The sequence below is a fragment of the Zalophus californianus genome, chromosome 9 (assembly GCF_009762305.2).
Source record: "Zalophus californianus isolate mZalCal1 chromosome 9, mZalCal1.pri.v2, whole genome shotgun sequence".
NCBI lineage: Eukaryota > Metazoa > Chordata > Mammalia > Carnivora > Otariidae > Zalophus > Zalophus californianus.
The window spans coordinates 81,530,974-81,557,287 of record NC_045603.1 but is presented as its reverse complement, the minus strand read 5'-3'; the positions used below and the strand labels follow the sequence as shown (position 1 = coordinate 81,557,287).

Genomic DNA, 26,314 nt, shown 5'->3' with positions numbered 1-26,314 from the left:
TGGTCTAAGGACAGTGGAACAGAATAGAGTGTCCAGAAATAAACCCATGCATAAATGGCCAACTGATCTTTGACTAGAATGCCAAAAATACACAATGGAGAAAGGATAGTCTTTTCAACAAATGGTGTTGTGAAAGCTGGATAGTCCCATGCAAAAGAATGAAGTTGAACCCTTGTTATATACCATATACAAAAATCAACTCAAAATGGATCAAAGACTTAAATATAAGACGTAAAACTGTGAAACTCTAGAAGAAAACTTGGGGGAAATTCTTCATGGCTGTGGACTTGGCTATGACACAAAAGTACAAACAATGAAAGAAAAGTTAGGTAAGTGCGTCTACACCAGGCTTAAGAGTTTTTGAACAGCAAAGGAATTAACAGAGAGAACAGGTACATGAAAGAATGGAATGAAAGAAAATATTTGCAAACCATATATCCAATAAGGGGTTAATATTCAAAATACATGAAGAACTACAACAACTGAGTAACAACCAAATAACCCAATTTAAAAATAGCAAAGGACTTGAATAGATATTTTTCCAAAGAAGACATACAGTTGACCAACAGGTATATGAAAAGATGCTCAACATCACTCATCGTCAGGGAAATGCAAATAAAACCCACAATGAGTCATTCACAATGATGAATGAATCACACCCGTTAGGGAAGGCTATTATTAAAAACCAAAGGGAAAAAATAACCACCAAAAGATACCAAGTGTTGGGGCGCCTGGGTGGCTCAGTTGTTAAGCGTCTGCCTTCAGCTCAGGTCATGATCCCGGGGTCCTGGGATCGAGCCCCTCATGGGGCCTCCTGCTCTGCGGGAAGCCTGCTTCTCCCTCTCTCACTCCCCCTGCTTGTGTTCCCTCTCTCGCTGTCTGTCTCTCTCTGTCAAATAAAATCTTTAAAAAAAAAAAAAAGATACCAAGTGTTGGCAAAGATGTAGAGAAATAATTAAAACTCTGTACACTGTTGATGGGAATTTAATACAGTGCAACTGCTATGGGAAACAGTATGGAATTTCCTCAAAAAGTTAAAAATGGAACAACCATATGATCCAGCAATTCCACTTCTGGATATATGTGCAAAAGAATTCAAAGCAAAATCTTGAAGAGATATTTACACACCCAAGTTTATTACAGCGTTATTCACAATAGCCAAGACATAGCACAGCCTACATTTGATCAGTGGTAAATGAACAGAGAAAATATCGTGTATATATATGCAATGGAATATTATTCAGCCTTAAAAAGGAAATTTTGTCGCATGTGATAACACGGAAAAATCTTGAGGATATTATGCTAAGTGAAATTAACCAGTTACAGAAGGACAACTATGGCATGATAGCACTTCTATGAGGTATCTAGAATAGTCAAACTCAGAGAAGCAGAGAGAGGAATGGTGGTTTCCAGGGACTAGAGGAGGAGGAAATGGAGAGCTGCAATTTAATAGGTATAAAGTTTCAGTGATGCAAGATGAGTAAGTTCTAGGGATCTTCTGTACCACATGGTGCCTACGGATAACAACATTATACACTTTAAAATGTGTAAGGGGATAGACCTCATGTTAAATGTTCTTACCAAAATTTAAAACAAGAAGAAACTGACTATAAGGTATTGAACAAGTCTCAGTAGATTGTTTAGGTAGTTTTTATTTTTGTTCAGAGTTTTGTTTGCTAGTTTACCATGATGGTAAGCATTCTGTGCGACGATCCTTGTCTCTGGTGCGGTTGTTCTTGTACTTAGGGCTGGATTTATGCCAATATACGATGTGATTCTGACTGTGTTAATGTTTGAGAGGCATGCAAAAGGCCTAAACCTGACAATGTCTTCCTCTTTGCTTTGAAGCTCCCAAAGTTTATCATCCGTTTGAGCTAAGGATATCATCAATATTCATTTCAAGCTGTTTCCAGATAGTCACTGATATATTGATACCTAGCATTGTTTAAATAATCTCATCAGCTGAGAGCAGGTGCATTTTAATACATTTTGGAGGATTAGAAATGGATCCAAAAGAGAGGTAACATAACAACACTAAGAGATTTGGAATGAGGAAGAAAGGGGGGGTCAAGTTTTCAGGAAAGACAAGGCTGTGGTAGAAATACTAACATGGAGTGTTCCATCCATGCTTGGGGGCAGCCCTTCTTGTGCTCACCATTTAGCATGATTGACAACTCTTAAAGAGAAAAGGCCATGGTCATGACCCAAAGCTCTTATTGCCTTTTTTTTTTCTTTTATCCTTCCCTTTCCTTTCTTTTTCTGAAACAGCAAGCTATGATGTGTAAATACCGCACCTGTCACAGTGACCTCATTACTGTGCCATCCTCTAAGCAATTGGTGCCTGATGCTAATTACTACGATGAATGTAGCTTGTGGGAAACTGAATATCCCAGTGTAAATAGGAGACCAAATGCCCTTATCTCTAAAGTGAGCGTATCAGACCAACTGATCAATATGAGTGCTTTGATTAAAATTCTCTATTTGTTAAGCATTTATATGTATGTAAATACTTTCACTTTTTCCTCTGATCTCTGAGGAAGTGCATTAAGTTTGAATTTGTCACAACTTCCCAGGGGTGACTCTCAGCTGAAATATCACTGACAGCTTGTGGTTTGGACTTTTTTTTTTTTTTTTAACTCCAGGCAGAAACAACGAGAAGCCCTTGAACAAGTGCAAGAAGATGCTGTCAACCAGGAAGCTGTCGTTAGGAAGAAGATCCAAAGAACCAGCCAATGGCTGGAGGACAGGGAGGAGCAGGTAGGGTAGCCTGTGACTACTTTATATTCAAGGGGAAGTTTCCTCAGATGTCCTTGAAACCATGAAGTATAAAACGGAGGAGGAACAGAAAAGAAAAAAACAAAAAACAAAAAACAAAGAGGAACTGCGAAGTTCAGTCCCTGGCGACCAGCAGTGAGCGGAGGAAGTACAGGGGAGTTGTAAAGGAGGTGGTGTCAACAGCCTCCTGATGAAAGAGGCATCTTTGCAGAAAGAGGCAACTTGACATATCAGGACTTTTACCACTGTAGAAATAGCTCAGGAGCCCATGCAAAGCCCATGCAAAGCCCATGCAAATACAGAATTGCAGAAGTTCACTAGAGGCTTATCACTTCCCTGAGAAGAAAAGCACATTTTCAGTTTCGTGTGCATAATACCGGTGAGTGCTCAATTGCTTTCTTTCCTGGCCACCCTGCTAAAATCCAGTATTAACCGTACGTGTCCAGGTTGAGGATCGAGATCCGGCAGCCCACTCAGCTGGCGACAAAGAGAAGTCTTTGCTGCATGAATTAGAGGAAGCAATCTCGGAACAACCGAATCTCCAGACTGTAAATACCGTGTTGGTGAACACTTGCCAGACACTTGAGCAGAAGACGAGGAAATTGAAAAGTGAGTAGCAAATATGTGTTATGTCCCAATTCAGTCCACTCGGAGGTGGGGCAAAAGGACTACACCCATTTTTGTAGATGAGACAGCTGCTGTGTTAATACCCACATTTATTACAATAAAATGGTTCCAGAAGGCAGTATCGTGGGCTTCCAGAGAGGCTTGCCTGGTGTCCAAGTAGGCTGATTTAATGACTAACTTTCCCTTTCAGTGTTTTGTTGTTGTTGTTGTTGTTGTTGTTGTTGTTATGAGCTGGATTTGTCCATGACTGTTATTTCTTTAAAAATTAAAGTTCTCAATATCTGTAAAAGTAAAGAAGGGGGAAAAAATCTTGTATGCATGGGGTATTTGAACTTGTAAATGGCTTACCTATTCTACCCTGATTTTATTAGCTAGCTTGTACCCATTATATTGTAGAAAAGGACCTGCCTCTCTATTTTCTTTTACATAGTAATTTTAGGGGTGGGCAAAATACTTATGAATTCAGTGCATCAAAATATTAAATATGTGAAAATCCTTTTTAAATTTTAATGTGCTCTTTACAAATATATTTTGCTTTAAAAAAATTAGAATATTTGTCATTTTTCTGTATTACCTGAAAGTAACTGTTTACTAAGGATTTAGGTGAAAAGACAATTGTCAAATGACAGATGTCAGATTATTCAGAAGCGAATTTTATTCTAGAAACATAATTTGGTAAAAATAAAGCTTATTTGACCATTTATCAGGAATTGCTTTTGTTTGGCCAGCTTCTTGTTCTAGCTGTCCTAGATGCTCTTTTTAGACAAAATTATTGATTCGGGTAACAAATGAATTATCAACATAAGCTAAGCTAGAGAAGGAGATTTTCAGACCTGGGTTTGTTTTGGATTTATTGTACCCTTTCTACTGCTATCTGAGAACGCTGTTTAAAAGTTTAAAGGACTTGGCTAGTTCTAACGTAACAGTAATTATTCAATATTTTATTATTATTTTTTTAAACCTTGTAGGACTTGCTAATTTTCAATAATTTTAAGTACGACAGTGTAAGTCTTTAAATTACATAATCTATATGTTGTTTTATGATTGCTCAGAGAGCATTGGAAAAGGTTCCATTGTGATTAAAAGTGTTCATGTTGAGACATGAATAATAAGGTGTTCCAAATTTGGTTTATGGTATGTTTGCTTTAGACACTGTACTTAGAGGACTAATCTTTTGGTTCAGTTATATTTATCTTCGATTAAGTCAACATTATACATCATAGTTTTATAAAACTAAGAATTTATCTCCTCCCACAACTCTCCCCCCTGCCCCTTTGATTTCCTTTTAGTACCTTCTTGGAAGAGTCAAATTTTATAACTTATCCCAAAATATACATTCCTGATATAATGAACTCGCTATTGTCTTCTCACTTCATTGGTCCAAATATTCTTAAAAATAGAAGATGAAAGCCACCCTGGGTTGCAAGCGTGTATTTTTTTTTTTCTTGGCTGCATATAGTTGCTCACAACCTGCCTAGCTTTTTGAGTTCTTTTACTTGTTTGTATCTTTTGCTGCCCGTAGAAGGCATACATATCAAGATTTTGCTCTGAAGACCATTTGCTTATGAGGATTTTTCTAACAATGCCCTTAAAAATCGACCTTTGCAACAAGAGGGAAATTTAGGTGGCACATATTTTTGAAATGTTCTGTGGAGCAGATTTTCCAGATAGACTGTGAATAAATGTCAGTGAGGTAGGACAGTTATCACATAAACACATCCTGGCACATTCCACCATTACCACTGTCACCACATGCTGTTTGAATTCTGAGTCAGACGTTTGAATTCTGAGTCAGAAAACAAAAATATTCAAATCCATTTAGTTCTTCTGAAACTTTCTGGTTAGCTTAATACATTTATTAAGTGCTTAAGGCAATGGCTTTTTGTCGTGTCTGAGAATGGTTCTTTTGCAAATTGGGTGGGGATTCAGTGATTGTGTCCAATTGTTCAGGTCAATGACAGGGTTCTTAAACTGGAACTAGGAAGTTGTTTATGACATTTGATTAGAAATCCTGAACTTCATATTGAAGAAGTAATATTGTTCGTGTTTTCAATGGCCACCAGGACTGGACTGCTGAATGAGGTTCTAAGTATACATGGCCAGCTTCTGTGACATGTGCCATTAGAACTGCTAAGTTTCTTGAATGGTTACTTACATATTTTCTTTCTTCTGCTTCTTACTTATGTATGTATCCAAGTATCTTGTTAACAAAGGCAATACTAGGTATAAATGGATGTTTGGTTTGAAAAGGAAACAAAAAGGCTTCTTAGATCTAGGGTGTTTACCCAACGTATGAGAGTGACTCTAATGAGACATAGACCACTTGATCTAATAGAGACTCGACTACCTCTTTGCTGTTCATCCTCCTCTTGCCCCTTCTAACATGAAATCTTCATTGAGTCCCTGATTTAATCAATAATAAGGGCATTGATTACCTTTAGAAACTATAAATATTTCCTTGGCAAGAGAGCCTGAGCGGCTCCTGTATATCAGAATTCCTTATTTGAACATAGTAGCTGTATAAACTTTAGAGAAGGCTTTCACCTAGATGAACCCACTGGAAACTGTCTTCTGATTTGCTGTCCTTAGCACGGAGGGCATGGGGTAGGGGACAGATAAGAGCCTTATGGCTTTGAGGATGGATGCAAGATGAGAACCATGTGTCTCGAGCAGTCAGTACCTAAGAGGGAAATGAGACACGAAAGGGGGCTTGAGGTGATTGAGACACTTAAAGATAGGCGTTAGGTTGAGGACCAAGGGAAAAACCCCAAATCAGATAGAGCTTGCTCAGCAGCTCCGATGGGGATGGGCGCCTAAGTTTTCCCAAATGTATGCAGAAATGGATGAAATAATCTAGGAGGCCATATAGCGTAATGACTAAGAGCATGGTATTTGGCCTTAAACAAACCTATGTTCTAAGTCAAAAGCGAAACTGGATAAAGTTAGGCAAATCTCTTTACCTCTCTGGGTACTCAGTATCCCCTTCCAGACAATGCAGTATGTAATTTATAAATAACAAATGCAAAACAATAGCTAGTGCTTGGTCATACTTGGGAGAGTCTGTTCTGCTAGAGCACGTTTCTGCCGTGTGCGTTACCTCGTTCACCATTAGCCAACGGGTAATGACGCGAATGTCAGATGGAAGTTGTGTCGTTTCATTCATGATTTTCCTAGGTAGGGGATCTGGGTGGGTAGGGATAGAACCATAACCTTCAGCGGGGAAGGAGGAAGTGTTTGGCTTGGCTGCTGACAAACAGCAGGAGCCCCTTTAGCTTTATTTTGCAAGTGTCTGCACTTAGGCCACCTCCCCCAGAGAAGTGCGGCCCAGCCTTGCAGGGCTCTGGCTGGAGGCCGGCTGTGCTCCCTCCTGCATTCACTGCAGCAGTCCCACTGCCTGAGTTCTGCTCTCATCTGCATTTTCTTAGCATCCCACCAGCACTGCACCATTTAAAGGTCACCAGCATCTCTACGCTTTTGTTATCTATTCCTATTATCCTGGGGGGCAGCCTTTGGTCATTTTAAGAGGCACGAGGTCTCGGTGATCCAAGTTATCTTCCCAGGCACTATAATTATTTATAATTGTGTTTGTTAGTGCTCTGGTTATAATGTTGCATTTACATTTTTAGTGGTCTTTTCCTAATGTTAATCTCATAAACTCTGTTATTTTTGTTCTTGTAACTTTTACGTTTTTTTATTAATGCATAATTAACATCATGAAATGTTCAGATCTTAAGTGTATTAGTTTTTTTTTAAGATATTATTTATTTATTTGACAGAGAGAGAGCAAAAGCGGGGAAGCGGGACAGGGAGAAGCAGGCTCCCCACTGAGTAGGGAGCCTGACACAGAGCTTTTTCCCAGGACCCCGGGATCATGACCTGGGCTGAAGGCAGTCGTTTAACTGACTGAGCCACCCAGGCACCTCCTTAAGGGTCTTGTTTAACCAGTTTGCCAAATGCACATCGAAACACAAAACTGTAACCCCAGAAAGTTCCCTTGTGCTACTTTCCAGTCACTGCCCCTCCCCCACCTCCACCACTATAAGGATCAACCTCTGATCTGATTTTTATCACTAATGGGTTAGTTTAGCTCCTAGAATTGAGATATAAAATATGTACTTTGGTGTTTTTGTCTTCTTTCCCTCAACATAATATTTATCTTAATATGTTGTGTTTATTCATGGTATGCCTTTTTCATGATGGAGTCATATTTCTTTGTATGAATGGTTCCACAATTTGGTTATCTTTTCTCCTATTATTGGACATCTCAATTATTTAGATGTTTGGGATTGTTATGGAGCAAGCTGCTATGAACATCTGTGTATAGGTCTGTGTATAGACATATGTCTTTCCTTAACCTAGGATAAAGATCTACGAGCAGAGCTGTTAGGTCATAGTGTAGCTGTAACCATTTAAGAAACTGCCAGTAACATTTCACACTCCCACCAGCAGTGTGTGGGAGTTCCAGTTTCTCTACAGCATCAATGCTTGGTGGTGTCAACCTTTTCCACTTTTGTCACTCTTCTGGGTATCTTGTGATTTTCATTTGTTATACTGATTGGCTATTATGTATCTTCTTTGTGAAATATCTTTTGCCCACTTTCAAATTAGGACATTTGTCCTTTTGTTATTGGGTTGTAGGATTTCTTTACATATTTTGGATACAAGTCCTTTGGTAGATATATGTGTTGTGAATTATTTTCTCCTGGTCTGTGGTTTTCAATGAAACTTGATTTTTTTTAATACACAGTTTTATAGAACATGAGATAACACATATATTGTGTTATAAAAATCCATCCTCCATAAATGTCAACCATCATTGATAACTAGCATTATTATCATTCTAATACTATAGTTTTAATTATCAACAGCCAATTAATTGGCAGGGCCTTTGCCTGAGAGTCTCATTGCATAGTCATTTGGAATGTTGTTTTATCCCAACTTCCTTCAAAGGCAATGTATCCAAGACACCCGGTCCCATCCTATATCACAGATGGCAACAGCAGGGGATACAGTGGCCATTGTTTCATTTGCTTCCATGTAAAATCTAAATGTCCTAGAGACATGGCAGGTCCAACTCCAAACACATAAAAAAGCATACAAAGGTGAATGCAAATTAGGGTCATAAGGCAATGTGTTTTGCCTCATGGAACATATGGAAATAGTTGCTACACATTGCACAAAACATCTGTTGAAATAAGGTGTACAATTTAAATATTTTGAGATGGACTATTCCTAAAACTCAAGATTGCCTGGTGGGAAAGCAGATGGGCAATTTAAATAGTCTTATACTAACTCATTATTTCTTCTGAAACACAAGCCTATTTGGAAATCCAAAGACAGTGTTTTGGAGATACACGGCCTTCACAAACATAATGTTGGCCACTTCTGAAAGGTTTGGTTGCTGTTGCTTAGATGTAGTTTGGGAGAAGGATTTATTTAATACCGTTAAAAGAGAGAATTTTCTAAAATTGAATCTTTACTAGAGTTTTAAGTATTAAAAATTAATTACTTAAATATGTTAGAAATTTTTAAAAAGTATTTTCCTCCTAGTGGGCCTAGTAACACTATGTCAAGCTTAGTTGTGAAATAAGGAATTTTTCCAAAAAATTCTTACAAAATAGAATTTTACATGAGTAATTTTTGATGTAATTGAAGATTTTCAAGACTTTTTTCTTAGAAAAAAATTTTTTGTTAGATTATGTACTTTTCACATATATTAGTATTATTTTAATGGTTCAGAATTTTTTCAGGCTATTGAGATATAAAACTGTTGCTACAGATTCATATGTGTTTTGGACAACGGAGTATTTGCTCTGAATTTTCCTTGCTGTTGTGATTAAAAAAAAAAAAGTGGCAGCTATTAATATGTCAATGTCTCCATCTAGCAGAGCTTCCTACCCTCATGTAACTTTTGTTTTTAATCATCTGTGGGCTGAGAAAGCAGTCAGAGCTTGTGAGAATTATGTATAAATTCAGAGCCTACTGGATGAGTGGAAGTGTGAGGGATTGCCACAGGAATAAAGGTCATGAATATCAACATCTATTTTGGTTCCAAAGATTTGGGCCTATTTTCTGGTTCTTGTCTATATTTTAAAGAGTATGGATTGTCAGATAAGTAGTGTGTACCTGTGTAACTCAAAGAGTTAAAAAGGTATTTTTTTCCTCATTTCTGTTACTCCAGAGATGAGAAGTTGGAAGTTACTGGGAGGCAGATTTCAGTGAAGTAGAAAGACAAACATTTTTAATTTCATGAAAAAGTATACTGAATTGAACATTATCCTGTGAGTCTGATCCCAGCTGCATGACTAACCAGTTATCATTGAAATCCTCTGGACAAAGTGTTCTCATCATCTCAGACCTACCCATAGGATTCTGGGATCACGGGGCTCCAATTCTAGGGGCTGCCGTCACTCACAGCTCACGCAGAGGTTTCTGGGAGAGAGGATTTCCACACCCTAGGCGGTTGGACTGAATGACCTCTGAGGTGTATTCCCAAGTTAAGGTGGAATCATTCTGTGACTCACTTCTAGAGGACATCACTTGCATCTGTCAAGGGGAATTTTGAATGCCCAGGGGTGATCATGGGTTAGCTGCTCTAGCCTTTGTTTTGCTCTTCTATTCCCACAAGACATGAGTTGAGAACGCCATTCTCAGAAGTCACTGCTTTCTCTCTCCTTTCCTCAGACCCCAAATTTAAAGCTGTTAAAAGTTTATGAAAGGAACTGAGGGAAAAGGGGGTTACAAATCGTCCTATTAAGCTGGTTATGAATTCTCTTTATAGCACCAACTGAGTCACTGAGAAAGAAGTTAATTAAAGGACGCCTCCATGGCTTGCCGTTTCAGGTAAAACAAAAACAAAAACAAAAAACCCTGTGATATGTGTTTACTGTGGGGAAGAGGTCCAATCTGTATATGGATTTGAAGCTAATTTATAATAGATAATGACTTTTATCACAAAATTAACCAACTTAGAAGAAAATGCTCTGGTGGACTTTGTTCTCTTCTGCACCGAAAGCATTTAGCCAAACAAGAAGGGGGAACTCACATTAGTGAATGGCTAATAACATCTTTTAAAGAGGAAGCATTTTAGAATTTACTGTATCTGTTAGCAAAGGGCCAGTGTTTTAGTCTTAGGTACCTGTTTTCTGATAACTCTTGAATGCGTACTGTTGGATGGGCTGGGATGGTTCCTATCTCTTTTTTCTCCTATTTTTTTTAAGATTTTATTTATTTGAGAGAGGGAGAGAGAGAGAGCACGTGCACAAGCAGGGGGAGCAGCAGAGTGAGAGGGAGAAGCAGGCTCCCCACCGAGCAGGGAGCCTGACTCAGGGATTGATCCTTGACCTGAAGGCAGACACTTAACCAACTGAGCCACCCAGGTGCCCCTCCTATTTGAATTAAACTTTTAACTCCTTCCTGTCTGGATATCTCAATATATCCATGGTAGAGTTCAATGTATTTCTTTCCCTTATGATACTTGGTGAATTTTTCCTTTTTGTTCATAAATGAGGAACATAAGGAACAGTAAGGTTGGCATGGGGGAAGGGACTGGAGAAGGGAAGAAAGAAGGGCGATGTCTGCATGTATCTGTTTCCAGAGCATAATGCAGGCACATCTGTTTAAGTAGAAAAAGAAATTTTCATGTGGGAGATTAAGCCAGGCAGAGTACCTAAAAAGCCCCCTACAACAAATTGAAGTGGAAAAACCTCCACATCTAAATATGCTTTAATCTTACCAGGAACACCAATACAATTTTCTATTATAACTGTGATAGGTATGTATCTACCTCTTGGACTAACGCCACAATCTGATTGCTATGAAATTTTCACAGGCAACATTTTCACTACACTGACATGTCTCCAGCAACCTCCTTTGGCCTCTGCCTAAAGATTTCAATGACAAAGCCATTGTATTTCCTGTCCCTGATCTTTGAATTTCATTCCTAGAACAAGTAAGGGGAAAAATGCAATGAAAGTTTTACAATTACAAACCTGTTCCCTTAAGTAGAATACTTGACAGAATTGGCCAATACCACCCTCCTCAGGTAGCACAATATCTTCTCTTAAATGGAATATGTTTTGTATCCTTGACTCTGTCGTCATTCTGCCTTTGAACATGCTCCACCATTTTTTCATGACAGAGCTGTTTAGATGAGGAATTTCCTCACTGTGATCCCTCGTCCGGCACAGATGGAATTCAACAACCATTTCAAGATCAACTGGTAAGTTTAAGCTTTTTGAAACAATTTAAGTGCCAGTTGTGAATCACCACTGTGTCAAAAGAGAAAGTGAAGTCCAGTATGTATTAGTAGTCTTAGTACTTTAAGCCAGATCACTTTTGAGAGATTATTAGATGAAACAATGGATACCTACTTTCTTTTTTTAACTTTTTTTTTCTTTTGAGAGAGAGAGCGTGCAAGCAGGGGACGGGGGGAGGGGAGGGTGGGCAGAGTGAGAGAGAGAATCCTAAGCAGACTCTATGCCCAACACAGGGCTCGATTTCATGACCCTGAGATCATGACCTGAGCTGAAATCAAGAGTTGGATGCTTAACCAATTGAGCCACCCAGGCATCCCTACCTAGTCTTTTTCTTTGTCACACACATGCATACAATGCTGGTAGACCCTACAATATGGCAATATGTTAAATTATTTGACTGTGGTATCATGAAGAAGTATTGTCTAACTAAGCTTGCCTCTCATCCATACCTTTTTCCTCAAGGCTTTTGTTTATATGACAGTGTCGATTATTGGGAATTGATATAATTCTGTTAAATTATTGAACTGTGATTTTTAATGAGAATTACACTTTACCCATAGGGTATAGCTTTTGATCAAAAGGTTGAAAGCTTTATTACTTTATTACTTGCAATCATTTATTTTCTTCTTGACTCTTCTTGATGCCAGTGATATTCTTTCTACCTTTGGAAATGAAGAGAATAGATGATGAAATATGTTATGTTACACCCCTTTAGGTAGCTAATACTATTTTATTTTCTGTTCAGAAGCAGTGTTGCCGTAAACAATATAGTGGTCAAGAAGCAAGAATATATCAGACGCTCCTGACCTTCAAACATACATGCTGGTATACACCTCTGCTGGGTAAGCATGGATAGCCCCCCTCTTACACCCTATCAGGCATGGCTGAGGGTAAGGTTCTTTTTGAAAGGGAAAATAATTAATCACAATTATATTTATACAGGAAAAGTTGTTGAATGTTTGGATATTTATCCCTGAATTCTGTCAGTCAACTGATGTTTGAGCACCTACTCTGTGCAAAGCACCATATTATGTATAATAGAGAATAAATCCTAAAATAGCTCACAGATTATCAGGGAGGTTAGAATGGGCTCAGAGAAGCCCAAGAAAGCTCTATAGAAGAAATGAGAGTTGAACCAGGCCTTGAAAGATGGGTTGCATTTGGAGTAGCAAAAAGCATGGAAAAAGTATTTTAACTGAGGAGGACAAAAAAAAAAAAAAACATAAAAACAAAAACCAAAAAAAACAGAAGAATGCAAAAGCCTCAAGTGTTTGAAGAGGAATCAAAACTGGACAAGTCATTTTGGAAACAAGAGGAGTTTGGTTGTGATACAGTAGAATGTAAGTTTGGAGCAGGTTGTGGGTCAAATGGTGGGCTATTACTCAGTGCCAGGCTAAGGAGAATGAGCTTTATTTTAGGAAGAAATGCTCATGGTAGTGACATCTCTCATCACAACCGAGATGTGGTTGAAAGCAAAAGTTAATGGCTGGTTCTGAAATGACAGAAGACATGGGATGGTTATCAAAATAAAGTTAAGAAGAAATAAATAGCAAGTAAAATGATCTGTGGATCATTTCAACTAGAGAAGGGAAAACTACTACCACTACTAATTGAATGGCCATTTTGTATCAAACAATAGCTTAGAGCTTTATAGAGATGATTTTACTCACACTAACCCAGTAATAATAACACAACCACAACCCGACAGTGCCTGCAGATGCCTGCTATATACCAGGCACAGTTCTCTGCTCTTAGCATCACTACTACCTCATTTAATCCTCACCACATCCCTGCCAGGTAGATGCTAATGTAATTTGCATTTTCAAGATAAGGAAGAGAAGGAAACAGAGAAATATGGAGTTAGTAATTTCCCTAAGGTCGTGTGTCACTTCATATGTAAGTAAGCTAAGGCTCGGAGTGGTTTAGTTATGTGTCCAAGAGCACACAACTAGTATGTGGCAGAGCCAGGATTTGAACTAAAAATTTCTGATTGACTCCAATGCCTGTGTTTTCTTCTATTAAACTCTGCTGCTTCCTATACTCAGAAAAACACATAGCAAGATGGCTTCCTCCAAAACACATGATCCGTTACCCTATTTCCTTTGTCTCTTTAACGGGTCCCCATCACAATGTCTAACCCTCTTCCCTTCAGGGTTTGGTAAAGCTGTTTCTGTCAAGGGCCAGACAGTAAGTCCTTCAGCCTCTGCAGGCTGTATGGTTTCTGCAGCAATTACTCAGTATCACACAAGTGGCCAAGTAATGAATGAATGGGTATGTCTTTGTTACTGTAAAACTTTATTTACAAAAACAAGCAGCTGGATGTATTTTACCCTCTGGCTGCAGATTGTTGACCCCTCTAGTTGTTTTTAGGCAAGGATTTTCTGCCCCCTCCCCACTCTGCTTAAAAAAAAAAAAATGGCATTTTCACTTTCGCAGGGTTAATAGAATTGAACTGACTTCTGCTTTTTCAGAAATGGTCCAACCTCTCAAAAGGGAAAAAATTCATATATGTATGATATCTATTTTTATATATAATAAATACTATATAATATACATGAGAAAAATAAGAATTTTTATATATTATATATATGAATAAATATAAATAAGTATTTATTATATAGTTTAAACCAGGAACAAATTTCTGGTTTTATTCTTTTCTGTTCTGCAGATGCCTTGCATCTAGAGAGTCTCACAGCAATTCCAAGCCTGGAACTCACACTTTCCTCAGGTGTAGCCAAACGAATCCAGGTTTCATGTGAAAGGCCCAACTATGGAAAAGTAGAGGATGGTGATTTGGATGTGACTAGAAGACGCAAGTAAGTTAAAAGAGCAAAATATACTTACCCTATTCTTCATGGGTGGCCTATTCTTAGTGCCTGAACTTCTAATCAGTTAGACTTTTGTATCCTGAGACTATAACGTCTTTAGGATGGAACTTCTGACTTTCTGAAAATTCGCAATTTTAAAACAAAGATACCTCTATAGTTTTCTTGAAGTGACTTTTCTTGTTCTTTGAATTCTCTAATGTCCATTCTAAAACGTAAAAGACAAATCAGGCTACCTGAATGTTTCCCAACTTTTAGGAATATACTATATACTGCTAAGTTAACTTACTCAGAGAGGTTTTGATCATATTCTATTCCTTCTTCCTCAAGGTTAATGAGCCTCTGCAAATCCCTGTCCCCACATCTGTGCTCACCTTTCTGAGTACACAGACTGACCTTCCTTAGGAAAAGTTTCAAAATGTCAGTGGAGTTTGTGAGCACTATCCACCCCAGTGAAATTCCCTTTCTGTATCAAGGGTGAAGAAGCAAGATTTTGAATTGCAAATTCTTTATTTTCATTTTTGGCTAGATTCTCTATGGTTTGCAACCTCTCTCTGGTGGAGGTTGGAGCTCTTTTTCCTCATGTCTTACTAAAACCATGAACTTAATTAGAAATTTGGTTAAGCTGGGATAGAGAAGGGAAACCTTTTGGTATCTGCTGAAATTCTCGGTCTTTCTCTCTGTAGTAAGGAACTTTGCTTTCTATTGTCAGGTGCCCAGGCCCTAAAGTTGGCCCCCACCCAGGAACAGATCTTTCAGGTTGCATCAGGATGAATGATGACCTAAGGATGGAAGTGAGCATTTGACTATATTTCAACTTTATTTTAGTACTACTGTATCCTGGTCCTCCTCTCTGGGTGTATACATATTTTGAAGTATTATGAGCACTCTTACAGCAAGTATGAATCTTACACCACAAAACACAGATGCGTGAGAACTGTCAGCCTTTGATGGCAGGAAATTAAAATTCAGTCATTTGGGGGCTTTCTACCCCTTCTGTAGTATAAGCTCAAGGGTATATAGCCAAAAGGAGATTTTGGTGAAGTATACTGAACATTTTGTTAAAGAGGCAGGCTGGTTTGGGACTTAAAATTCACTAATGACTCTAAGAAGTCTCAGGTCTCATTGTCTCTCTAAGAATTGAAGCCAAGCCTAGATAACCTTTGACGTGCTGGTACTTTGTAAAAAGTCACAAAGTAGGACAATGCCCAGAGAGTGTTCTTTGCTACAGTTAGGTGCTTATGAGACTTCTCTACCTAACAACAACAACAACAAAAAAGAGTAACACTGAATAACATGTCATTTAGACGAACTCCCCAGGTTATGGAGGTATGTATGAAGTGCCTCCCTCAGTCTACAACCAGAGCCTGAGCTCCATAATTTTCTCAATCAAATGAAGCAGACAGTTCTGTTTCAGGATATAATAATCCATCATTCTTCCTTTTTCTTTCATTGCTTAATTGAAATATAGTTCATATATTAAACAATTGATTCAATTAAATGCTTTTAAATAAATTCACAGAATTGTACAACCATCACCAAAATTGATCTTAAAACATTTTGACCATCCTAAAAAGAAACCTCATGCCCATCAACAGTCTGTCCCTATTCCTCCCACCCCCAAACCCTCAGTCCTAGGCAATCACTAATCTACTTTCTGTCTCTTATACATTTGCCTAGTCTGGATATCTCATATAAGTGGAATAATACAATATGTAACCTCTTGTGACTGGCTTCTTTCACTTAGTATAGTGTTTTCATGGTTCACCCATGTTGTAGCATGTTATCCCCATACTTCATTCCTTTTTATGACTGAATAATATTCCAGTGTATGAATATATCACATTCTGTGTATCCACTCATCAGTTGATGGGCACTTGGGTCATTTCCATTTTTTGGCTATGTGAATGATGTTACTATGAATGTTAGCGTATAAGTTTTTGTATACACATATGAGTATTCTTTGGGGTATACACCTAGGAGTGGAATTGCTACATCATATGGTAACTCTAACATTTTGAGAACCTGCAAAACAGATTTTCAAAGTGATTACTCCATTTTACATTCCCACAAGTAATGTATGAGGATTCCAATTTCTCTACATCCTTGTCAACATTTGTCTGGGTGTTTTTTTTATTATTATTATAGCCATCTTAGCAGATGTGAAGTAATTTTGATGGTTTGGGTATGTATTTCTCTAGTGACAAATGATGTTGAACATCTTTTTGTGTACTTATTGGCCACTTGCACATCTTCCCTGGAGCTGTATCTACCCAGCTCTTTACCCATTTTAAAAAATGTGGTTCTTTTTACCACTGAGTTATATGAATTATTCTTATTATTCCTTTTAAGTGTGTGTATCTGACATTTTTCTGTTCCTTAATACCCATCCTATTGAGTAGCTAAGAAAAGGAAAGAAAAAGGAAATGAATCTATTTTGCTATTACTTAGCAGTTCTTGTAAATTTAATAAAGGAAGTTGGACTTGGAAGCTTACAGAATGTTTGGTTATTAGTAATTTCCCTTTTATCTGACACTGATTTCACCAACAAGGGGGAAGAAACAAATATCAGTTGTGTACCAGGTACTTTGTAGGAAAGCATTACCACATGCCATGTTATTAATCTTCTCTACAACTCTGAGTGGTAGGTATTCTCAGCTTTTGCAGATGAGACAACTGAAGTTCAGAGAGGTTAAATAACTTATCCAAGATCACTCAACTGGTAACTAGCAAACCTGGGATTCAAATTCAGGTTTGTCTAACTTCAAAGGAGAAGCTTTTCTCACAGACCCTCTTAGAACACTGATTGTAGACCTTTCAATCATAATAATTACTCATAATTGCCTTGAAAGTGGTTTTTTGGCTAAGAAATGTGCTATCTAAAAGGATCTCCTAATCCACTATCTTTAGGATATGTGATAGATTTTGTCTGTGGTCTTGACACCACTGAGAAACAGGAGCTAACAGACCATAATAGAAACTCCTATCAAACATCCCTGGGGAAATGGACACACTCCCTGAAGTTTATCATGCTGTCTTCTGCACCGTTTCTTCTAGAGTCCCCAGGAACAAGTCTGTCGGCTGCACTTGGTGGCTGATATCACCACTTCTCACCATTCCCTTTCCAGGTTTCTGCTCCACTGAAGAATCTCTTCAGCCTGTTCACTGAATGATTCACTCTCTCATGCTTATTCCTTGAGTAGATCCCCACTTCCTACCCCTCAGACTCCCTACACCCATCTCTAAACAAATAGAAAATTCTCCTTAGGGGCGCCTGGGTGGCTCAGTCGTTAAGTGTCTGCCTTCGGCTCAGGTCATGTTCCCAGGGTCCTGGGATCGAGCCCCGCATCGGGCTCCCTGCTCAGCGGGAGGCCTGCTTCTCCCTCTCCCACTCCCCCTGCTTGTGTTCCCTCTCTCGCTGTCTCTCTCTGTCAAATAAATAAATAAAATCTTTAAAAAAAAAAAAGAAAATTCTCCTTAGAAAACCATTTTCTAAGCATTCTCATTAATAAGCGCAGGGAATTGGAATAAAATATGAGATAAAAATTACAAAAAACATAATCTGTATTTACCCCAGCGACCCATAAATTATAGTGTTTTAAGTCTTTGGCTTCAAACTGTAGGGTTTTTGTCACCCTTGAGAGCCTTTATAACAAGCAACTTGATTTGGTCTTCAAGCCCCTCTCTAATCTGGTCACAACCTACCTTTCCATCATTTCCCACTGCCTTATGGTTGTCCCTGCATGTCAGTGAAACCGAGTAGCATTTATCATTGGAATATATCCCCAAAGCCTGCTTATACTGTTCTCTCTGCCCAGAACACCATGCACTTCCCCATTTCTCACATTCTATTTGTTGAGGCCCATTTCAAAACCAGCTCTTCTATAAAACCTTTCTTGTGGTAGCAAGAAATGTTTACAGTCAACATTTCCTGTCCTTCTAGACTAGAGGTAGAAATCAGAATAATTAGAAGTTGAGAGGTGAGGTTTTTCCCTGTTTCTACCTCTGTGTAACTATGGAAAAGTCATGTCTTTCAGGCCTGTTTCCTCATTTCTCAACTGTCCCACTCAGGAAAAAATGAGTTCACTCCCTTCTTTTAGACCCCAGTAACTCTTTGTCCTCCTTGTTGTCATCTGTATGCTCTGGTTGCATTGTAATTCTTTGTTGTCTTATATTTATTTCTGTAGTAGATCAGAAGCTTGGTAGAGAGTGCCTTTGACCATTAACCAACATGCATCTAGCACTCTGCACAAATTTGGTGTATGGTAGCTGCCCATTAATACTCATTAAATGCCTATTTACTTATTCTTGTACTCCCTACAGGGCCTATTTAAAACATCAAGACTGAGCACTCAGTGAAATTGTTGAGTTGACAACCTTGCTCTATTGCTTTCTGCCTCTTTTCTTTGGACTGGTATTCCTGAGAACTTGGGATTTATTTTTTTATTCATCTCCCATATTCATAGAAGAAGCTACATTCTAGCATCCTTTTCAGAAAGCACAGGGTGAGGTAAAAGTGAACATCTGTATTCTTAGGATCTTTCTGAGTGAGCAAAGGACTCTAATAAGATTATTGTCTCAAGAAGAACATCTCATAATAAAATAATTTGGGGCCCAGTTTGGGACATTCTTGGGGAAAACAGTTCCTTTATTGACCCGGAAAATTTATTTATTTGGAATATTGTAGTGTAGAGAGAAAAGAAGAATATTAATTATTTCCAAACCTTGTCTTTTAGAGATTCAGACTGAGATATTTATGGAAGAAATGTTTATGATATCTGGGATTTACATCAAAACAATGCAGGGGTGTTTTTAGTGGGTGACAGAATAGATTGGCCACAGGTTGGTAATAGCTGAATCTGCAGAATGGGTACACAAAGGTTACTTATTCTATTCTGTTACTTTTGTATTTATTTAAAAATCTTTCCAGTAATGACTTAGAATTTTTAGCCACATAGCATAGACTTTGGGATCAAGCAGTCCTGAATTTAAGACTGGCTCTGTGACTTGCTAGTGGTATAAACTTGGACAAGCCTAACCTCTCTGACTTTGCCTGTGTCCCCCCGTGAAACAGATACAACTTTTCAGGGTTCTTTTGAGGTTTCAAATACACAATACATACATGTATGCACATACATATCTACATATCTGCAATGGCTAAGTTCTAGCCTAATCAATCCATGAAGACAAACCAAGTTGGTCATATTTAGAGAAAAGACAAATCTTAATTCTGTTTCACCACTTGCTGCTGAATAAGAAGACCTTTCATCTCCATGGGGTCCCTTCTCAACATTTCCAAGAATCTCTAGGGGCATATACTGCTATCTCCTAATGTCCTTCAGGCCCCACCAACTAGTGGGTCCCAGGAAAGGACACCTAACCTCCCCAGAGATTGTGGGGGAAAAGAAGCTGGTTTTACCACTCATATCTTTGCAGTCGTCTTTGTTCATGATCCCTGCTGCCCACAGGCCCTCCATGCTGACCTCCTTGGAGCTCTGTGTCTGATCACCTAGTGATCTTCTCTCCCTGGGTGGTAGAGAGATGACTCTCCCTTCTTGTCTCAGGACTTCAGTGTGAGGTCCTACTGTGGTTGGGTGGACTGCTTGTGATGGGATTATTAAAATTACCCTCTCAGTTAGTTTCAAGGCACATAAATAATCCAGCAGGCTGGGAGGCACAGTAGTCCCTAAGTAGCCGCCTCCCACTGCCTCCACCACTGAGGCTTCCTTCAGGAGCTAGGCCTGGCGGTCTGTTTAGCCCGACTTCCTCAACTCTTCCTCACTCTTGGCAGTTTCTCTCCAGGGCCCAGCTGTCTCTCCTGACAATCTGTCTTCTTCTCCTTAATCACTGCTCCCACCATGGAGTCTGAACAGCAGCCCAAGGGCCAAACTGAACATGTGCTTAGGTGCCTGGGTGTGTCCCCAAATACTCCAAGAATTAAGGAGCTTCGTGAAAATTCTATGACCATGAAACTGATTCTTCTCTCTACCTTTCAGTCTCAGGTCAGACCCCACCAAGACACTTTATAAAGTATATGCAAAGTTCCTGATTCCTAGTAAACACTCTGAAAATAGCAGCTGTGACTGTCCCCCAGAATCAGAATGATCAGCAGTGTGAAGCTCAGACGATACCTTGTTATGAGCATTATGTAGTGTGTAGACTTGTCAAATCACTGTCTTTTATACCTGAAACCAGTATAACATTGCATGTCAACTACACATCAATTAAAAAAAAAAAAAAAGCAGGGGGGTTGCCTGGGTGGCTCAATTGGTTGGGTGTCCAACTCTTGACCTCAGCTAGGGTCTTAATCTCAGGGTGGTGAGTTCAAGCCCCATGTTGGGCTCCACACTGGGCATGGTGCCTAGTTAAAAAAGAAGAAAGATACCTTGTTACAGTCAGAAGATATGAAAATGAATTTCTCTGTTTTTACTCTGGCTGTTGAAAAAAAAATTAAGTGTATTGCCATCCCTTTGAGCTGTCCTTCATGTTATTACATGTTTTTGTCTAAGATACACTATCACTAAGAGGAGGTGATTTATGAGACAAAGGACAGAATCAATTTTGAAATATCTCAGATTTTCTGGCCATTGTCTGTCCTGTTCTCTCAGGCTGTGTGTGGTGCAGCATTAATAACCTTGGAGAATAAATAACATTGACACTTACAAAATTGGGACATGTAGAAGTTGACTGATAACTGCACTATAGATGAACCTCAGAGTGGTGGGTGTGTCCTGTAGATCTGAGGGTGTGGTGTCCTTTTAGTTACAAATTAAGAAAAAAAAACTTGTGAGGAAATTTACTTTTGTTTAGGTTACAGTAGTTGTGATCTTTTGGCGTTCAATTTTACATTCTTTCTCTTTTTAGAACATGGAAACCGGCACTGAGTCAAGGGCATTTTTTTTTTTTAAGTTAGAATGAAATAAGACCATATGGACTTTTTTCAGTTTTTTTTCTCAGAAAATCCTATTAATTTATTTCAGTAGCACCAATCATCTACAATAGGTCTGGTAGCAAAAATTATATTGGTAATGTGAATGTAGCATAGTGGAAGGGTTTCTGCTCATAAAATCTACGGATGAAGAAACATTTCATCTAATAGAGCAAAAATAAAGTGACCCTGGGAAATTATCTAAGCCAATAATTACCCTTACTAATATCTTAAAAGCTATAACTTATTATTCTTTAACTTTTTCTACCTAAATGTTGAAATAACAGTGGTGTGCATGTGTGTATGTGCGTGCGTGCATGCACATGCGCATGTGTGGCGTGTTTGCTAACCCAGCTGATGGGAGAATATGTCTCATTTTGTTCCATGAGTACCTTGGCAACCCCACCCTACGGTAGACGCTATCAAAAACAAATGGGCTGGACCACAGATTTTCATGTAAATGTTATGCAGGTTGATATTTGAATGGCTTGGACAGGAAGAATATTCTTCCTGCTCTGTGCTATGAACATGAGTTAGACTCATTGACTTGAGCCAATCTTCTACAGGTAAGTCAGTCTGTCATCTGAACTCTCTTTTTCTTGCTTTTAGTCAATTTCTTAACTTTGCTTGGTTTTAAAATATAACCAGCAGGTTATCTTTTTCATGATCTGCCCAGGTCTTTATAACTCTGTGGGGGTTAGGCTTTCTTACGGGTCTAGGATTCTGGTTTGAATAGTTGGGCTTTTGATGCTGGGAAAAAAAAGAACACAATTGTGGAAAATTTTTGCTGAGTTATCTCCCACCCCCACTCCATATGTACAGACACCCTGAGGAGTTATATTTAAAATTTCATTAACTATAGTTCTAAATTTGAAAAAGGAAAACTTCTTTTGTCTAGCTATACTTGTAACAAGGGAAATATGCTGTTAGGTCAAATTTGTGAAAATCTGGGATTGAGATATGTTGTATATTGGGGTGTTTTCTGATCAGTGGGATTTATAAAGACTAATGAATTGGAAGTAATATCCAATTGCTTACCTTGCAACTGTTCCAGAACAATATAGTAATGTATGACTACTAAATATATGACATTTCTCCAAAATTACAGAATTATTACTTATTTAATCCATAAATATTTTATATTTATCAGAAAGCTTCTCACTAAAATGTTTCATATATAAGGTATTGAACAGAAGGACTTATACAGAACATTACAGCAAATGAGACTAATTTGTAATATAATGGAAGTAAACTGTATTTCTGCTGTATTATTTTGACTTTAAATGAGACTTTTTTAAAAAAAAGTCTTTTTCAGACAAAATTAGCTTTTTAGTTAGTGCAATATTATTATTATATATGTATTAGTTATAGTACAGTAATAAGTGTCATTTCAAGCCATATATAATCAAAATTTTATATGTTATGGAGTCTTAAGTGGGCCTGATTTTTAAATTCCTATTAAGGAATGAATCCTTGTTGACTTTTATGAAGTATGATACTTGATGAAACTGAAGGATATTTAATATTTTCCTTTTTTATAGCTTCATTTCTTACATATATATTGGAATATAGTTAAATAAGCATATAATTACTAATGCATTCTATTAAATCTTTTAATGATAGGGCTATCATCATTTACCTGTAAGTTATGTTACAATTTCTCTTCAAAATGTAATTCAAATATTACCCCACTCTGTTTTGTGCATATTTCTTTCCTCTGTGGAATGCTGCCTATAATTTTTTATTTGTTTTATATATTCGTCTTCCTGATTGGCCTACAAACTCCTCTGGGACAAGGACTGTAGTTTTGTGTGTCTCCAGCTTCTGTCACTGCTCCTGGGACAAAGTGGGCCTTTGATGAAAGTTGTTGAATTAAATCAAGCTGATGTCATGACGGGCTTCAAGCACACATGGTCTGACCCAAAGGCATTTAAAGCAGAGGCAAAATAAAACAGAGAAGATTGCCTGACATTGATATGTAGGAAGATTAGGTATAAATTCTTGCTTTGCAAGTTTGTGAATTCTTCTAAACATTTGAGATGAACATTTTAAACGTTTATGTTTAAATCATCTACCAGTGTGTAAGACAATAATTGGGAAGTCTGTGCCTTACCAACAGCCTGGGTTAGGGTATCTCAGAGACAGTTCTGTTTACAGTGGAGAGGACACTGTATTTAGTTCGAACTGGGTTTGAAGGCTGACACCACTATTCAGAATACTCCCGGGATATTAGTTTATTCACTGGCTTTACTTTCTTTACCTGAAATAAGTAAATATTTTCTTGCTAAAATCCACTTCCTAAAGTTGTTGAGAGAATTAAATGGGATGATATATAAAAGGGCTTCTGTACATTTTAAGTGCTGTTATTATATTGTATAACTATGTATTCTGCAAACTGTTACTAAACTCATACCTTTCTGTGACGATAGTCAATATTGTCTGGGGTAGATTCTAAATACTGTGTGCGATATACAATGTCCCTCCATTGAAACCTTTTGTTGGGCTGTGGCTGTTAATAAGTTCTTTCCTTGATTATAGAACACGTAAATGTCTTCATCTTTTCATTGTTTGTGCAGGTTCTTGATATGTTCAATTGGTTTCAGTTTTCAATATTAAATTTAATTCCTACGTAAACCAAACACTAATGAAAATATATGTATTAGAAAAACATTAAAGAGTAACCCATGTTCCCACTGCATTATTTGAGAGTAAGTGAGCTAATCAACCCTAATGTCCTAAAGTTCCCCCTAAATTAGGAACTTCTGATCAAGATTAAGAAGTTCAAATAAAACTTTCAAACACTTGCCCTGGCAGGCTAGGACCACAATTTTGTTAAGGTCTGTTTGAGCACCAAGCAATAGGTGCTGATGTAGATATAATCCCTCAGATCTTTGAGAATGGGATTAAGTTTAAAAGGTATTATTTGTCTAGCTAGACAATTGAAAACCATTTTTAAATCACCAGGTCAAAAGTTTTAGGTTGAATAATATTTCCATAAATAGAAATGTGTTATGCCCACATAGAATGTTCTGTTTAAAGACAACTTGACTTAAGTTCATGAAAGAAACTCTATCTGCCCTTTAAGTTTAGAATTTGTTTTGCCCAAGAATTTATTAGGTATTCCTCAAATATTGGACTTGTAAGTATATTTAAAATTGGATTTTTTTGCAAGTACAACTTGGAGAAAGTATGTTTATCAATCTACCCTACAGCATCCCAGTCCCGTATCCTCTTTTCTAAAAGAGCAAAGTAAATATGGGTTCATTTAAAATTGTATGAAAATGTTTGCTTAAAACAACCTCTCTGGAATGGAAAATGTCAAATTGTTGAACTTGTTTTTCCTTTTTTTTTTTTTCTTTAGGAGAATGGTGTTGACCGCTTGTATTCTGAGAGCCTGCCACAGTCCAGGTTTGCTTGCTTGTTTGTGTATATGAATTTGAATGTATATTTGGTTAATTTTTAAGGAACTCTTTGGACCTGACACTCCAAAATATTTCCTCTACTCTCTTGACAGGGAATGTTCCACACTGTCATCTCCTGGACACACTTTGTCCACAGAGAGTACTGTAACTTCAAGTGGTGAGTGAACTTGGAAAATATATAAAAATAGAGGATTAGTATTATAACTATAAGCTTGGTTTCTGTGGCCTGCTGAGGTGAGTGCAAATGAAAAGAACATAGGCAAATAATTTTTTTTGCATAGTGTTCATGCTGTTAGTTTCTTCCTGTTGATAGATTCTGGGTCAGAAATTTTGAATATGGCTTCTGGTGACCTGGACTGTAAATCACTCTGTGAGAAAGAGGGAGATACAATTTCAGCTTCTGCTATGATAAAGATCACAGGTAAGCTATTGAAGTATTCAAATATAGTTCCCATTCCAAAGCAGTAAGCAAACCTGTAAGCTACTGGAGCAACTATCCTCATGGTTCAGTAATATTATTTTATTAAAAAAAAGCTTGAAGATATAGTCTGGGGAAAAAAAGTCCAAGAGGTAATCATGGCCTTCATATATGATAATGTTGCCATTTTTTCCCCAGTTCTATAGAAAGAACAAAAATTACAATATATTTTAATAGGGCTTAAATATTTCCTAATGGCAAAGATTGACTGGATACAACTGGGTCTCAACTGTGGCATAGATGTAGAATCACCTGCTTAGGAAATTCTCAGAATCTTGGGGTGCCTGAATGGCTCAGTGGGTTAAGTATCTGGCTCTTGATTTTGTCTCAGGAAATGATCTCAGGGTTGTGAGATCAAGCCCTCCATCAGGTTCTGCCCTGAGCATGAAGCCTGCTTAAGATTCTCTCACTCCTTTCCCCCACTCCCTCCACCATTCTGCCCTTCTGCTTGTGCCCATGTGCATGCTTTCTCTTAAAAAAATAATTCTCAGAATCCTAATTAGAATCTGTTTGGTTAAAAGGATGGACCAATTCGTGATGGTCCACTCAGGAGGCAAAAGAATTAACAGATAATATGTTACATCTTTTTTTGCTACTTGAGTCTGAAAACAAGGTAGTTATTCTCAACCATTCCCAGTGAGACATCACTACAGCTGACACTCATGGGAAGCACATAGGCTCCCATTCCCACCAAAAAAAACAAAAAACAAAAAACAAAAAACAAGGAAAATTCATTCTATTGTTTAAACTGGACAGTTAAGTTGAGATATAGATGCTAAACTAAAGGAGTTGTAAAATTGTAGAAATGGAATCCTTTCTTTATTTTAACGGAAGAATACCTTCATACTTTACCTCAGACTGAGTAAGAGAAATTTTAATTAGAACTACACCAAGATATCATTTTTCACCAGTCGTGTAGACAAAGATGCAAAACTTTGATTACACTCTGTTGGTTAGCTTGTAGGAGAAAAAAAGAAATCTCATACATTTCTGTAGGGAAT

General features: G+C 37.9%; 1 protein-coding gene across 2 annotated transcripts in view; it reads left to right on the top strand.

Moving 5' to 3' along the window:
• The window catches only part of IRAG2 (inositol 1,4,5-triphosphate receptor associated 2), an 83,501-nt gene that overhangs the window by 37,412 nt on the left and 19,775 nt on the right, over nucleotides 1–26,314 (top strand). The window contains exons 14-23 of one of the 2 annotated variants that reach the window (XM_027593026.2): nucleotides 2,643–2,757; nucleotides 3,222–3,384; nucleotides 10,184–10,245; nucleotides 11,543–11,623; nucleotides 12,406–12,502; nucleotides 14,329–14,476; nucleotides 15,198–15,279; nucleotides 24,775–24,821; nucleotides 24,928–24,992; nucleotides 25,149–25,256. In XM_027593026.2, coding sequence (XP_027448827.1) covers nucleotides 2,643–2,757; nucleotides 3,222–3,384; nucleotides 10,184–10,245; nucleotides 11,543–11,623; nucleotides 12,406–12,502; nucleotides 14,329–14,476; nucleotides 15,198–15,279; nucleotides 24,775–24,821; nucleotides 24,928–24,992; nucleotides 25,149–25,256 — 968 coding nt within the window. Of the gene's footprint in view, nucleotides 1–2,642; nucleotides 2,758–3,221; nucleotides 3,385–3,504; nucleotides 3,559–10,183; nucleotides 10,246–11,542; nucleotides 11,624–12,405; nucleotides 12,503–14,328; nucleotides 14,477–15,197; nucleotides 15,280–24,774; nucleotides 24,822–24,927; nucleotides 24,993–25,148; nucleotides 25,257–26,314 lie in introns of those variants that run through there. The other variant, XM_027593027.2, reaches the window with a different exon arrangement.